This window comes from Spea bombifrons, chromosome 5 (genome assembly GCF_027358695.1).
Source record: "Spea bombifrons isolate aSpeBom1 chromosome 5, aSpeBom1.2.pri, whole genome shotgun sequence".
Classification (NCBI taxonomy): Eukaryota; Metazoa; Chordata; class Amphibia; order Anura; family Pelobatidae; genus Spea; species Spea bombifrons.
Genome location: NC_071091.1, coordinates 16300663 through 16315382, shown reverse-complemented (window position 1 = coordinate 16315382; position 14720 = coordinate 16300663). Strand labels below are relative to the sequence as shown.

General features: G+C 39.6%; 1 protein-coding gene across 2 annotated transcripts; it reads left to right on the top strand.

The window, feature by feature from the left end:
- Nucleotides 1-4488: 4488 nt before the first annotated feature.
- LOC128496825 (protein lifeguard 1-like) lies at nt 4489-13532 on the top strand. Of its 2 annotated transcripts, none has more exons than XM_053466630.1 (10): nt 4489-4574; nt 5175-5504; nt 7617-7695; nt 9184-9237; nt 9940-10030; nt 10799-10836; nt 10939-11026; nt 11913-12002; nt 12292-12339; nt 12894-13532. In XM_053466630.1, the coding sequence occupies exons 2-10, from the start codon at nt 5207-5209 to the stop codon at nt 13041-13043; spliced, it is 936 nt and encodes a 311-aa protein (XP_053322605.1). In that variant the 5' UTR covers nt 4489-4574; nt 5175-5206; the 3' UTR covers nt 13044-13532. The 2 variants fall into 2 exon arrangements, with proteins under 2 accessions (XP_053322605.1, XP_053322606.1); XM_053466631.1 differs by having other exon boundaries at nt 4489-4595.
- The last annotated feature ends 1188 nt before the right edge of the window (nt 13533-14720 follow it).

Sequence of the window (14720 nt, the reverse complement as noted above, 5' to 3'; positions counted from 1 at the left end):
TTTTTGTATTTGTAATTTGTAAATATAAATGCAGCCAAAGCATGAATGATCTCTCCTTGGCTTATTCGAAGGCAAACCATCATTTTAACTACAAAACAGAGAATGCTGGCTTTAATCGGGGAAGGTTTAGAAAGATCTGTTCTCTCTACAACATTACACACTCCAATTCTAGTAGCTGAAATTCCTCTCTCAAGGACCAACCTCAGAATTTACTGGACTGGAAGAAAACGTGAAGGGAAATGGATCTAGTCTACTAGAACACGATACCTTTTATTGGACACACACAGAAATGGAAAGAGCTGCGAACATTATTACTTACCGGATTAATGTGATGTTTGTTGATATAGTTTTAATATTAAAGATCTTTATTGGCAGAGGATTAATAAAACCTTTTTTTTTTCCCCCCAAAATGAACATTACACGTTGCTTCCTGACATTGTTACAGCAATTGATTGATGTTAATGTGTAACCCTTAAGATAAACAATGTACTGCCCAGCGATGAACTTTGGTCTCTTATAAAGCAACGCCAGATATTTCTTTGGAGTTATGTACTGATGGCAGTTTCAGTGCGATAGGAAATTATGAAGGCAGCTGTCTAAAGTACGTTTGTCTCGAAATGTGAAAACCGGACGGTGATAAAGCCTGATCAATATATCATCAGCAATTTTTTTTCCCTATAAGAATTCTTATGGGAGGAGAATATTGACTTTGGATGAAATGTGGGTTTTAGTAGAAATTGTTTTAAAAATGTGTCTGTGAAGCAAATGGTGTTTGCATGTGGGCACATGTTTTCAATCCTAGTATTGGAAATATCAACAACAAAAGTTATGGTGGTAAAGGTGATGGAAAACCCTTCCACTTAAAATTAAGGGGGTAGTAGAAATATTATATAAATCGTCTGCTGACACCAGACAAGCCAGAAGGCTTAGTTGTTCCTTCAGAAATCTCATGGTGCTGCCACAACCACAAGGGATTCTGGGTAGGCGCATGCAAATAAGGTTAACAATTATCACCGTTTGCCTAATTGCCTGCTGTATAAAGTGGATATAGAGGCAAAAGGTGATTATTGTTGACCTTATTTGCATGCACCTACCCAGAATCCCTTGTGGTTGTGGCAGCACCATGAGATTTCTGAGGAAAAAAAACAGCCTTCTGGCTTGTCTGGTGTCTGTAGATGAGTGTTTAATTATTATTCTACTAATCCTAGCATTGATAACCAATGCTAAGATGGAGTCATCATGTTTGCAAGTCACACAGGATTTCATATCTGGTACACGGTGCTATAACTACAGCGGTCATTCAGAGAGCAGCTGCGATGGCCCAGGGGCTCTCAATCTGTCATGCTTTGTTCTCTGTGGAGCAGACTGAAAGAGCCCAAGATATGGGACTTCCTTCTCAACCTTTCAAGAGAGGGGAGTCCTCCACAATTCCAACACTATTTATATATTGAAGGTACATACATAGCACACCATAGAAATGTACAACCGTAAAGTTACACAAATGTGTATGGAGATGAATACAGAAGAAAACTATAACCAATATGAACTAATAAAACAATACAAAGTGCGTGACTGTCTGGGTACCAGCTAAGCCATAGCTCTTCAACTCCGTTGCCTAAACATATGCCAAGAAGGCCCCTTCGTATACCTCTTCTAGATGGTTTGTGAGCGGGCAAAAAAATCGTGCAGTGAGCCACCTTGTCATGGATTTCTGGTGGTGTGAATATGGTTTAAACCGAGGTATGGTGACCAGGATAACAACTTAAGCTCTTCATGCTGTTCCAGAGCCCCTAGATGGATGATATTTTCTATTGATTTAATCCAACCCACCACCTCCAGGCGGAGGTTGTCACTGATTTTTAGGTATAATTGATTTAGTAATGATTGATTTTTAAAATGAAATGACATACTAACTGAAATCCCCGTATGACTAACATTAAATGATTAAACTTAGCAAGGACTTCCTGTTGTAGAACTTGGGATCTTTAATCATTGTCCAGCACTCCAGTGACATCACTTCAAGAAAGAGAATGCAGAGTACCGTGATAGACGTTGAATGTCATTCCCTCCAACATTTCCCTCCAACATTTCCAGTGGCCAAAGCGGTACACCATTATTGGGGCCACGGCAGGACCGTTCACCTACCTTACCCAGCCACCTCGCAATGTATGGAAGCAGAACTCCCTTAAAGGGGTACTATTGGAGGTTTATAGAATAGTATAATCACATTATTTCTACTGGCTTACAAATATAAATAATAAAGGTTCTGTTCCAGCTAGCACTTTTATAACTTAATGCAACTTTGGAAATGTTTTCACTGCATTGTTGAACGCCAAAAACTTTTGCCTCATTTAGATTTTGATGGGAACACTTGACTTGTGATACAATAGCGGGCTCAGATAGGTCGTCACTGAAATTCATGAAGAGCTTCCGTATGCGATTAAAACTTCAGAATAGAATGACATATAAAGAATAAAAGGGCAAAAATACCAAGGGTAACATACAGACATAGAGCAACACCTTAAATTGTATAAAACAGTGTTCTTACTTTTAGTTTAGGTTCCTTGCTTATATGTGCCATGCCTTGAGTTGGATTCTGACGTTCTCCGTGCTCTGTCCCCTGGTGAGGGTTCCTAGTAGCAGCTTGCCGAGCAGGCTAGCCAACGATGTAGCCGAAGGTGCTGGAGGCAGTGCAAAGGGTGAGTGGAGATTGACAGATTTTGTATATGATTGTTAATTAAAGAAAGACACACATTGAAAGATTATCTCAACTGTGCATTCGAGTATTTTGGTTGGACATACAAAATTATTTTTACAACCTGTATGAGATTGGGACCAATTACTGTTGTGATGAGACAGCACCAGATACACAGCCTCAAAGCTGCAGGGTTTAAGCACAAATTCACTTTTGTTTTTAAGAAACGCTGGTCTGCATCAGAACTGTTCATTCGTTACCCCCATTTCACTGACAAAGAACAGCGTTATGTAACCCTTATCATGGTTACTGAGTCAGAGAAAAATGACACCCTTTGACACCATTCAAAGATACAGATTAAATTACTATATTAAAGCAGTAATGATTAACCTGTAGAAAATACATCATGTCAAAACACTTCAGGGAAGGAAGGAAGGGCGCTTTAAAAATATGAAAATGAAATGTGGTTGATTGGCTAGTAGAAGTATTCTTAAACATTCATCTACAGACACCAGACAAGCCGGAATCCCTTGTGGTTGTGGCAGCACCATGAGATTTCTGAGGGAAAAGCAGGCCTTCTGGCTTGTCTGGTGTCTGTAGATAAGTGTTTAATAACGCTTCAAGTGAAAGGGTTTTCCATCACCTTTACCCACCATGAGTTTTGTTATATGTATATATATATATATATATATATATATATATACACACACACACACCGATCAGCCATAACATTATGACCGCCTGCCTAATAATGTGTAGGTCCCCCTTTTGCCGCCAAAACGGCCCTGAACCGTCGAGGCATGGACTCCTCTAGACCACTGAAGGTGCGCTGTGGTATCTGGCACCAGGACGTTAGCAGCAGATCCTTTAAGCCCTGTAAGTTGTGAGGTGCAGCCTCCATGGACGCATCCTGGTGCCTCTCCAGGTAAGCGACGCACCTGGCCATCCACGTGACGTAAAAGAAAATGTGATTCATCAGACCAGGCCACCTTCTTCCATTCCTCCGTGGTCCAGTTCTTGTGCTCACATGCCCATTGTAGGTGCTTTAAGCAGTGAACATGGGTCAGCGTGTTCACCCTGACTGGTCTGCGGCTGCCCAGCCTCATACGCAGCAAAGTGCAGGACCAGCATTAACATTTTCAACAATTTGAGCTACAATTGAACTCGTCTGTTGGTTTTGGCCACATGGGCCAGCCCTCGCTCCCCAAGTGCATCCATGACCCTGCCGCTGGTTCTCCGCTTTTCCTTCCTCAAACCACTTTTGATACCGACCACTGCAGACCGGGAACACTTCACAAGAGCTGCAGTTTTGGAGATGTTCTCACCCAGTCGTCTTGCCCTCACAATTTGGCCCTTGTCAAAGTCACTAAGATCTTACGCCTGCCCATTGTATTGTCTATTTTAAGAGCATATAACATAAGAAACAGAACAAACAGGGAACTAAACAGTTTAAGACAATCAAAATGATGGATGAGTGGCTGTCATTATATTCTTAACTGACAGCATCTACCATCCAGATGCTAGGTGTACAGGTGTCATAATCCAGAAGACACACACTTGTAGCGCACACAATTATCTATGATTACATAAAAGGGGGATATCTAGCAGCATTTTATTTTGAGACCAAAAATAGCACAACTGCAGATGAAATAATTACTATTGGAAAAAAACCTCTTCTGAAACCTGCCCATTGCAGACTGCGGGGAGCGGAAATGAGTTTCTTATCAATACCTTAAACAAACAGAGCTCTCTGCCTATGGAAAAAGGGAACAAAGCAAATGAACTTTGACAAAACAGAGATTGTTAGTACCAGAGTAAGCCCAAGGACGCACAACGAAGAGCAGTGACAAGGCTGACAACTACAGCGTACTAAAATCAGGTACTTCTTACCTAAAATCAGGTACTTCATACTGTGACAATTTCTTTATTTCTATACTGGCCTAGCTTCGTCATCTAGACAGTTTATTTTACCCTTTTACCTGCTTAGGTAAGCAGAGATCTGTTGAGTTGGTCGAAGAAAATCTGTTGACTGAATAAAACGTAAAACGGTTATACACTGTTTATAAAGCTACATATTATGCGGCATATTGCCTGTTCATTATATACAATACAATATATATATATATATGTTTGGACTCGTTTGGCTTTTTAAAGGAAGTTTACAAACTTGTGAGTTTTTGTTCACACTGAAATTCTGCAGTTACTTGCAAGCAACATACACGCTACTGGCATCCTGTATGCTCTTAGCACTTTCCAACTAACATTTACATGCCCATCTCTTTTATTAATATATGTGGGGTTTTGGACAATTATTTGTCCAAATTATGTATTTGCCTAATTCATTGCTGCAGGAATTATAATGACACTATAACCAAAATGTGTAGGTCACATCCAGAAATCATTCACTCAGACCTGTTCCGTTCAGAACATTGCGTAGGTCAAACAGAAAATGTAACTATCACTGTTTCACTTTATACAGAACACTGAAGATGGAGAAACAAGAGGAGGGATATGTCACCAGCAATATGCCTAATCCACAGCCCACCTACTTTTATTCAGCATACCCTCCATCAAACCCAAACCATCAGCCACCGTATAACCCTTCAGCTCCGGTGTATATGCCCCCTCCACCCATGTACAGCGAACAGAATCCGGTTTTGCCAGGCCCTTACCCACCTTATGCTCAACCACAACAAGCCTTCCTTGCTGCAGACAATGATCCCAAAGTTAGATGTGGAAGGAGAACCTCCAGAATACACTAGTGGCATGGGGGACAGTAGCCCTTTCTCAGAGAAAGCCATCAGAAGAGGTATGATTTATGTATGAGATATTTGTATGAAATGTAAGGTTTCATTTCTAGTAATAGCTTTCTCGTGCAATGTTTAAAATGCTAGTTTTAATAGTTGACTACTGCTAAGTATTGCTGCTGACAAGGGGGAGCCCAGGTTGTGAAAAGACAGCCTGATCTCCCTTGTAGTGGCACATGTCCCTGCCTCTGCAAGAAAGTCAGGACGTACCAATACGTCATAATGGGCTTATTAGCATAGTTCAAGTACATCTATATGGTGTGGAAGGGGTTAAAGGCATCTTTCAAATTTGATAGTCTGTGGGTAGTGAATTCCACATCTTTATAGTTCTTACTGTAAAGAACTCTTTTTACTGCCATCAATGTCTGAATGGCTGACTTCTTGTTCTTTGCACAGTCCTGTTAATGAACAGGTCATCAGAGAGCGTCTGGTATTATACTTTTTCTAATATAAATCTACAGATCCAGCTCTAAAATATATTTCTATAAATTTGAAATGCTAGTGAACCACCAGCCAATTAGTGTGATTAACCAACAGAAAAGAAGATTAATGAGAATCCCTGCTGCTTCAGAACTGCTTGTCCTGGAGGAAAGGATCCCCTACAAAATAAAGCAGACAATAACAGACAAATCAATAATTAATTATTGCCGCATTACTTATTTTTTTAATATAATAATAAATACAAATAAAAATAGACAAAAATGTTTACACAAAAAAAAAACGGAATAACCATATATATATATATAAAAAACAAAACTCAAAAACAAAATGAATAAATAGAAAAAAGCACTTTAACTACAAAGAGTGCAAATTTCTAATGTAAACAAGTTAACAATTAAACAAATTTCTATTTAAACTATATTACTATTTCTAATGTAAACAAACTGAACCTTTCTCACCTTTCTTCATAATTAAAGTGTTCCTTTCCTATTAACTTAGTATCTGCACTTTTTCAAGCTCTGTTTTAAGAACAGGTGCCCAAACTTGTAGCGGATGTTCAAGGTGGGCTCTTAACTTTCACTTATAGAGAGGCAAAATTATACTGTATTTGCACAGAAACTCTCCAAAAGCCTTTCCAGAAGAGCGGAAGCTGTTAAAGCTGCAAAGGGGGGACCAACTACATATTAATGTCTATGTACTTAGAATGTGGTTTGCGGATCATTCTGAGAGTCTTGGCTCATAGCTGCTGCAAATCCCTTATACGAGGCAAAGGATGCAATTAATCTATTGATCCATCTGATTACAAATTATTTGTGCATATGGGAACATTGGCAGATCAGCGACCCACTCTCTCCTTCAATGATCGTTATTCAATCTTATAAGGGCAGGAAGACGATGAGCTCTGGGCAAGCTGGGTTCTTTTTTATAAATGCATGGGCGATGTAAGGAACGGATGATGGATGGAACAAGGTACAATTCAACACAGATAAACAGACTGCTAAACTTGGGTAACCAGGAGTAGGCACAGTGTTTATAATATGGTGCATATGGGGCATTTAGTTTACATGGGCGCCTGTTGCATACCTGTCCGTACGGGGGAACTTCACAGTCCAGAATATCCGATATGTGAATCCTTCATTCTTATAAACCTATATGCACCATAGTAATCTTTTTTCAGCTATATATTAATATAAAATATGGAGACACTGATTTGCTGTGGCATCACATCTTTTCAATGGATGTCTTACCCCTGATGTTAAATCTGTTCCTTAAAAATTCCAAAAAATTCAAAAAAATGATAATCTCATCTTCTTTGTTATCTGGTTGAATTTATGGAAAATACAAAAATGTATACTGCAAGGTTTCATTAAAATCACCACTACTACTTGATTTTTGTAAGTATCCCCAGCGAAATCTACCACCTTGCCGTCTTTTCTTACATGACTGGGAAAACGAGAGAATGAATCGGTACGGATATAGATGAACTTGCTGAAGTACACATAATAATCATATGATGATCAGTCCCCTCTCTCTCTGTAAACAGTTTAGTCCGGTTTGATTTTCTGCAGTAGCTTATGGTTAAATATGTAAAATAACAAGACACGGTTATTGTGTTATTCTGTAATGGTACTGGAACTTTAAAACAGCTCGTGTATTTTTCTATCTATTCTCAGCTTTCATCCGGAAGGTGTATATCACTCTGGCCATACAACTTACTATAACTGTAGGAATTATCTGCATGTTTATTTTTTGGTAAGTTCTTATGCCATTAATATGTATAATATAATATATAATACTGTCTGGTATATTCATTTTGTGAGGATATGTATTATATAGAACACCTAGCTATTGTATAGAACAGTTAACAGCAGAATGCACATTTAAAAAGCATCTTCCAACACCAGACTTATCATTAGGTAGTTGTGCTGCCGTATTCTTAATTTTGAAAAGAAAAAATATATATCATATAATCTGTATTGTTTTTACATGAATATAAAAAAACAAAAATAAATGCTGTACAATGGGACGGTTAGAAGGGGATTTTTGACCTCCCCAACTGGGCAATTAACACTAAGAGGGTAAGCCGGCTCAGCACAGCTACCATAGACATTATTAAAAGGCATTGTGTGTCTTTAAGACATGACACGCAGGGAAATGACATCATATCCAGCATTATGCTTCTTAAAGGCACTATGCAGAGATATGACATCATATCCAGCATTACCGTATGTTTCTTAAAGGCACTACAAATCTTTTATTGTACTTGGGACGCCGACCACGTGGAGGGAGGCAGCTAGGGGTGTTCCTCTAGGTCTGGCCTAGGGTAGCCACAAAGATACATCATTGATATGGGCTTTGCATCAATGGCGTGCATTAGGCCTGACTTGGGCCAAAGTCGACTCTCTTTACTGAGCGCTTATATAGTATGATGTTATATTGTGATGCTCTACTCAGAAGGTTACTTGAGGTCAGAGACTGTGCTGACTAGGCCTAGACCTCCATATTGTAAATCGGCCAGTTGCAAAGAAGATCAGAGATCTCCCAAATCCGCCCATTGTACAGCAGTGTATTGGGGAGCACAATAACCCAATAGGTAAATCTGCCACGGGTAATGCAGCACAGGGGTTGGTACCTCTCTGGACTAGATGCCTACGGTCCACTCTTGCCCCAAGCCCCCATTACCAGTCCTTCCCTGGTTACAATGACAAATACAGATTTTAAAGAAAAACATATAGCAGAGCTGCAGAGCATTTGATGGGATGCATATCATTGCAAACGATCATTAGTGGAGACAGACGACTTCTATCTTGTTTTTGACCTCCCCTGATCACCTCATTCCCCTAATCTCCTTCACTGACCATATAGGAGTTGACGGACTCCATAAGCGCTGTCAGTTCCTCACCACCAACAGTGGGGATCCAGCAGAGCGTTTTGGGCCCTGCCAGAACCCGTACTGATGGCGAGATAAAGCAGTGGTGCTTAAATAAAGTGCTTTTTACCTCAAACTATTAAGATAACAATTGTGAAAACCTTAATAATTGCCTAAATGTTTTCTTCAGAGATCAAAATAAGGTTTACTGGCTCTTTAAAATAGTAAGAATAGACAGTGTAGGACTGAACTGCGAATACAAAATGTCACCTTGTATCTGTCGTTGTCCCCCTGAAGTCCAGATTTGCCCATGGGTGCCAGTATATATATTGCACATTCATTGTAAAGCGCTTATATTATATTTTTTCCAGGGAAACCTTAAAGGAATGGGTACAAGACACACCGTATTTTGCGTACGCGTTACTGTGAGTATTTGGAAGATGCGTTGTCGAATCTAAGGCATATTAACCCTTCATTTTATCTATGTGAATGACACTAAATCCATTGATACTAGTAACAGTAACGTATATGTGAAACAGCTTATACAGCAATTAGATATAGGTGTATTATTATTATTATTTATTGTTTTATATAGCGCCATCAAATTCCGTAGCGCTGTACAATGGGTAGACAGGACATAACAAGAAGTATGTAACATAACAAATTGACTAACAGGTGAGCATGTCCCTAATCCCTCAGGTGTATGGAGTGTACGTCCCTCATCGGTTTTTATTACGTCTGCATCAATAAAATGTAATTTGGCAAAAGAATAATTATAATAAACACCTAATGAATAACCCAGCCCAGTACACTGACCCATTTAAAGCTGGGCCGGGAAACGGTCCTCCAAGTTGATGTCTGATTACAGACAGAAGTGAAATAATACCTGCAATCCACAAACCGCCATGTTTTTGCAATGCATTTTACTCCATGATGTATACATTACATTTTTATTTGTTGGAAAAATGTAACTTCTGTCTGTCTTTCCTCTTCCCCTTGTCTGGTTCTACAGAATCAGGAAACTTATTTAGAAATGTCTCTCACGTGCAGATACCATACAGCTTCCAGTAGGGTCTTTTATTGAAAGTAATATAGTATGATATTTAAGGATATTGGTGCTTTTACAGACCTGCCGTCCTCATCCTGATTATGGTGCTTCTCTGCTGTGAGAATGCTCGTCGGAAAGTTCCATTTAACTTCATACTTCTTGGGATATTTGTAAGTCTCTTGCATTGTATCGTATACAGGCAACCTATTTCGTTTCTTACTATGCATTAATCAGCGCAACCATGCATTCTGTCACTACACACCCTGTAGTCTGCATATTTTATGCAATTTGTGGAAAGTAACAAATAATGATGAGAATTAACTGATTATAATAGTAATTCTGCCTGGGCTGTGTGTCATCATAGTCACCATTGACAGGATATAAGAGATCTCTAGCTTTGTATTAAAATGATCTGATGTGATGTTTTCTAGCTTTGTATTAAAATGATCTGATGTGATGTTTTCTAGCTTTGTATTAAAATGATCTGATGTGATGTTTTCAAGTAAACATGAATGGAGATTTTTTTAAATTAAATGTATAAAATCCCTATTTATTTACCCCTGTGATCACACTGGACTGAGAAACTGGTCGATAAAATGTTCCATCAAACTAAAACATGACATCACACAGTGGAGCAACAGTCTGGCCGCTTTTTGAGTCTTGTCAAGCGTGAACTGAGATAAAGCAGCCCTTCTAGAAACTGTGTGTTCCAACCATATCATTAGGACATTTGTCTGTGACCTCCTGTGATAGCACCAACTTGCCATCAATGGAACATGGAAAAGGTTTATTACTATGCAGTATATTAATTCTTTTTTGTTTGTAATGCATTAATACAGGGGGTATTAAGTTCATCAGTCCATCATCTGGTAGGTTACTGGGCATGACTCCCCTCCTGATCTGAGATAACCATGAGTATATATTTCTTTGTGTTGTAGACGATTGTTGAAGGTTGCATGCTTGGAGCCATTTCAGCGTAAGTGAGCAAGACATCTTTTCATGTAATAATAAGAATGTTTGTGCAAGTTTATTGTCTACTTGAGGCTAGCCTTAGGCACTTACTCTACATTTCTTTCAGACTTTATGATGTGGATGCTGTGATGTGGGCAGGCGGGGCAACAGTTGTAGTCACCTTGGGGCTGACTCTATTTGCTTTGCAGTCCAAGGTAAGGAAGAACAAAAGCAAAATGATAAACTGGTATGATGACTGGTATGATGGCTGAACCCCTTCAATGGAAGCCATCTAAGAGGTGGATTAAGAATTTACATAGCAAATACGATCAGTGGTGATTTCTAAAAGCACCATAGGACAGTTCCCTGACCAAGAACTTGGCTGTTATAGTTAAATGCCATAACCACAATAGGTGTCATTAACAAAACCTCTTCCAGACAGATGGAGCCATATTCACAAACTGTCTCTGGTGGTCTGGTCACACCACCAACCCACCTTACATTCCAGTTTGATGTAAACTCCCTTCCAACGTCTCCACCCCACAAATTTAACTTAAGGGAATGGAGGGTGTGAATCCATAATGTCAATTGACCCGAAGGAAGGTTTGCAGTTGAACATTTAGACCCTTTAAATACTGCATGCTATTCGGGCCCTAATAATGAGGGTGGTCTGGCATGCACCAAAAAAGAAGTACCATATCTCTACTTCCTAAAGTCGGATGGATACATAAAAGCAGTTTGTATCTGTTGATACCCCATACCTGCCAAGACCTCTTTCCTTCCCCAGACCTCTATGTTTTGCGCCACACTCCGGTGTCCCGACTAGGTGATCAAAACAAGGACCAAAAGAGCGAAGCAACTTGGCCAAATCTGATCAGCTTTATGAAAATATCCAAAAGACAGAGGAGCAAAACTACCTATTGGCATAGAAGCCTGAGTCATACTAAAAGATCAATCTCCTTATATTAAGTGTTTATAATGGTTTGTTGAAGTTTCAGTCCAACAAATGAACTTTTCTTTTGTATAAGTATTCGCAGATACAGCTAAGTCATCAGATATTCTTTTTTCAACCCTAATTTGACATGTCCTTACCTCCTCCAGTGGGACTTCACAATAATGTCTGGTGGACTGTGTTGTGCTTTGCTGGTTTTGTTGTGTTTCGGAATGCTTTGTGCCATCCTGAGGTCATTCGTAAGTACTTCATTTAAAATGGTTTGCAAATGCTGAATATAAAATTATTTACCGTGAGTACATTTTGGGGCACAGTTAAAATAGCTTGTTTATTTCTGTAGTGATTATTGCTTCACTTTCTACCTTCCTCCCTAACTAATAAACTGATATTTGTAGTTGATACGATAATCAGCTTATATTTCCCCATTCCCCCATAACTAATAAACTGATATTTGTAGTTGATACGATAATCAGCTTATATTTCCCCAATGACTTTAGACCAATGACATATCCGTATCTTTTGTTGCAGTGGTTAAACATAGTGTATGCCTGCATTGGAACTTTCATCTTTGGAATGGTGAGTGATCATCTCTGTATGTTCTGATGTATGGTAAATGTTGTTAGAGAAAGGTCAGCTGTTTCTCAAAAGGAAAAAAAATACCCCACACTAAAAATCACATGGGGATAGACTTGCATGGCGAAAGGAGACATTCAAGAGACATTTCAAGTGAAGGCAGCAGGATTTTGGGCTGAATGAGAAGGGTAAAGCAGGGAGTCTCGTTGGAGAGGCATGATATGAGTCCGGATGGGCTGTGTCACGGGTGTCATAAAAACAACAGGTTTCCAGGAGAAAGCGCTCAACATGTTAAAGGCTGAAAAGAGGTCCAAGATGATAAGTGACCTTTTGTGTAAGTGGTAACAAGATTGTTGGTATCTTTTATGAGGGGTTATCTCAGTAATCTCATGCAAGATTTGTTTTTCTACTGAGGCGCTGTACTACCAGGCTAGGTTTATTCTCACGCACATTAATACGGTCGTATCACACTAAACCCAAAGGGGACTCTAATCTGCTACCTCCACTCTCTTCCTACATTTTCAATGAATGGCACTGAACGCTGATTTTCTTTGCAGTACTTGGTTGTGGATACGCAGTTAATCCTCGGTGGAAAGCACCGCTATTCAGTAAGCCCTGAGGAGTACATCTTTGCTGCTCTTAATATTTATCTGGACATCGTGAACCTCTTCCTGCTTCTCCTGCAACTTTTTGGGTTGTGCCGCTAAAGCTTTGAACTGCGAACGACCAAAGCTCAAGGTTTATAAATGTGTTCAGGATGTGAAGAAGGAGCGGAAACTGCAAGTTTCAAGAGGCAAACCTTTATTAACGTCAGCACTGCAAACGTGGAACATCCTGAATCTCCACTTAATAAAGCACTGTGGAACATACTTACACCCGTATCCTCACCTAATACTTTTTAATGATGTTGTGATCTGCACTTTTAACTTATTTTTTATTTCACAACGGATGGACATTTAAAACTGCTGTGAATAGCTTGATCAGAAATAATTTGTCTATATAGTTTGATCTATTAACACGCAACTACCATTTAACTCTGCAGAACAACAAATCTTAATTTTACGAATATGATTATGAAGCTGGGGGGGGTCTCTATTCAGTGCACTTAAATAGGATTTGGCAAAATGACATCTTGACGATGCTGTATTAAATATTCGGCGTTTATAATTTAACATTAAAGTACGTTACAATCCAAATGCTATCAGTTAAATGGTAACCAAAAATGTGAATAATTGTATGTATGCCAAAAAATGATGCAGTGACCCAGCTCAGAGGAGCAGGGTCACCGGAGGGAAATACCTAAAGTTCCATTTGGGTATTTAAATCCCTGTTGAATGGGATGGAACTCAGAGTCCTGTCACGTTTGATCTGACAGCTCAGGATCACAAATCTTGGCCCCAACTTTCAAAGAAGAGACCAGGCTGTCAGGGGATTTATTCCTGCTGGTGAAAAAAAAAGAACCTAAAATCTTGGAACCTAAAAGCTGGGCTTCCTGTGGCCAAAGGCATTAAGTTCCCAGGTATGGTCATTGGAATGATTATGTGGGGCCAACTCAGCACTTCTTGAAGGAGATGTTTGTTAAAGCCAGCCCTTCATAGGTCACATTAAAGTCATGGAGTTGAAGTGTCATGTGATGTTTGTATAAGCTGTAATAGTTAAATAACATCTGTACCCCTGCCCAAATGTATATTTAGTAGACTTGGGCACCAGGGGGCTCTTCGTGTTCGTCTTCGTGCTCGTCTTCGGGGAAAAAAAAATCTTCGTATTCCGCGAATATTCGCCCGTTCCTGTCTTCTCTTCGGGCGAATATTCGCGGACATTCTTCGTGCTCGTTTAATCTTCGTTTTCCTCCTGGTTGCCTAGCAGGGGTTAATACGGGGTTAATAACACATCACAGCAGCAGCAGCTGCCGTGAAGGTACGTGTGTGCAGCTCTATTGGTCGTTTCGGCAGGGGGCTGGTCTGGCATCAACGAGTGAATTGCAGAACTGCAGAATGCACTTCATTCGTTGATGGCAGGCGAGCCCCCTGCCGAAACGACCAATAGAGTTGCACACACATACCGAGGTGTACTGTCCATAGATGTTTAATAAAAGAATAGGGAATATTTTACATTTTTAAATTGATTTTGGACCACTTTACATGCCTAACATTTGCTACCTATTTACAATGGCATACTTTGCAACAACCCAACTTACTTATTGGACAGGACTGGAAAATAGCAGGACTGTCCACCAAAATCTTGGGTGTGTTGGCAGGTATGCTGATGGAAAAATGTTGGACAAGAACTAAAAAATAGCTTAGGGTTAATGTACGGTTATGTTTAAGATTAGTAGCAGTGCACTGGTTTGGTTAAAGATGGATTATGTCTAAATAATAATAATT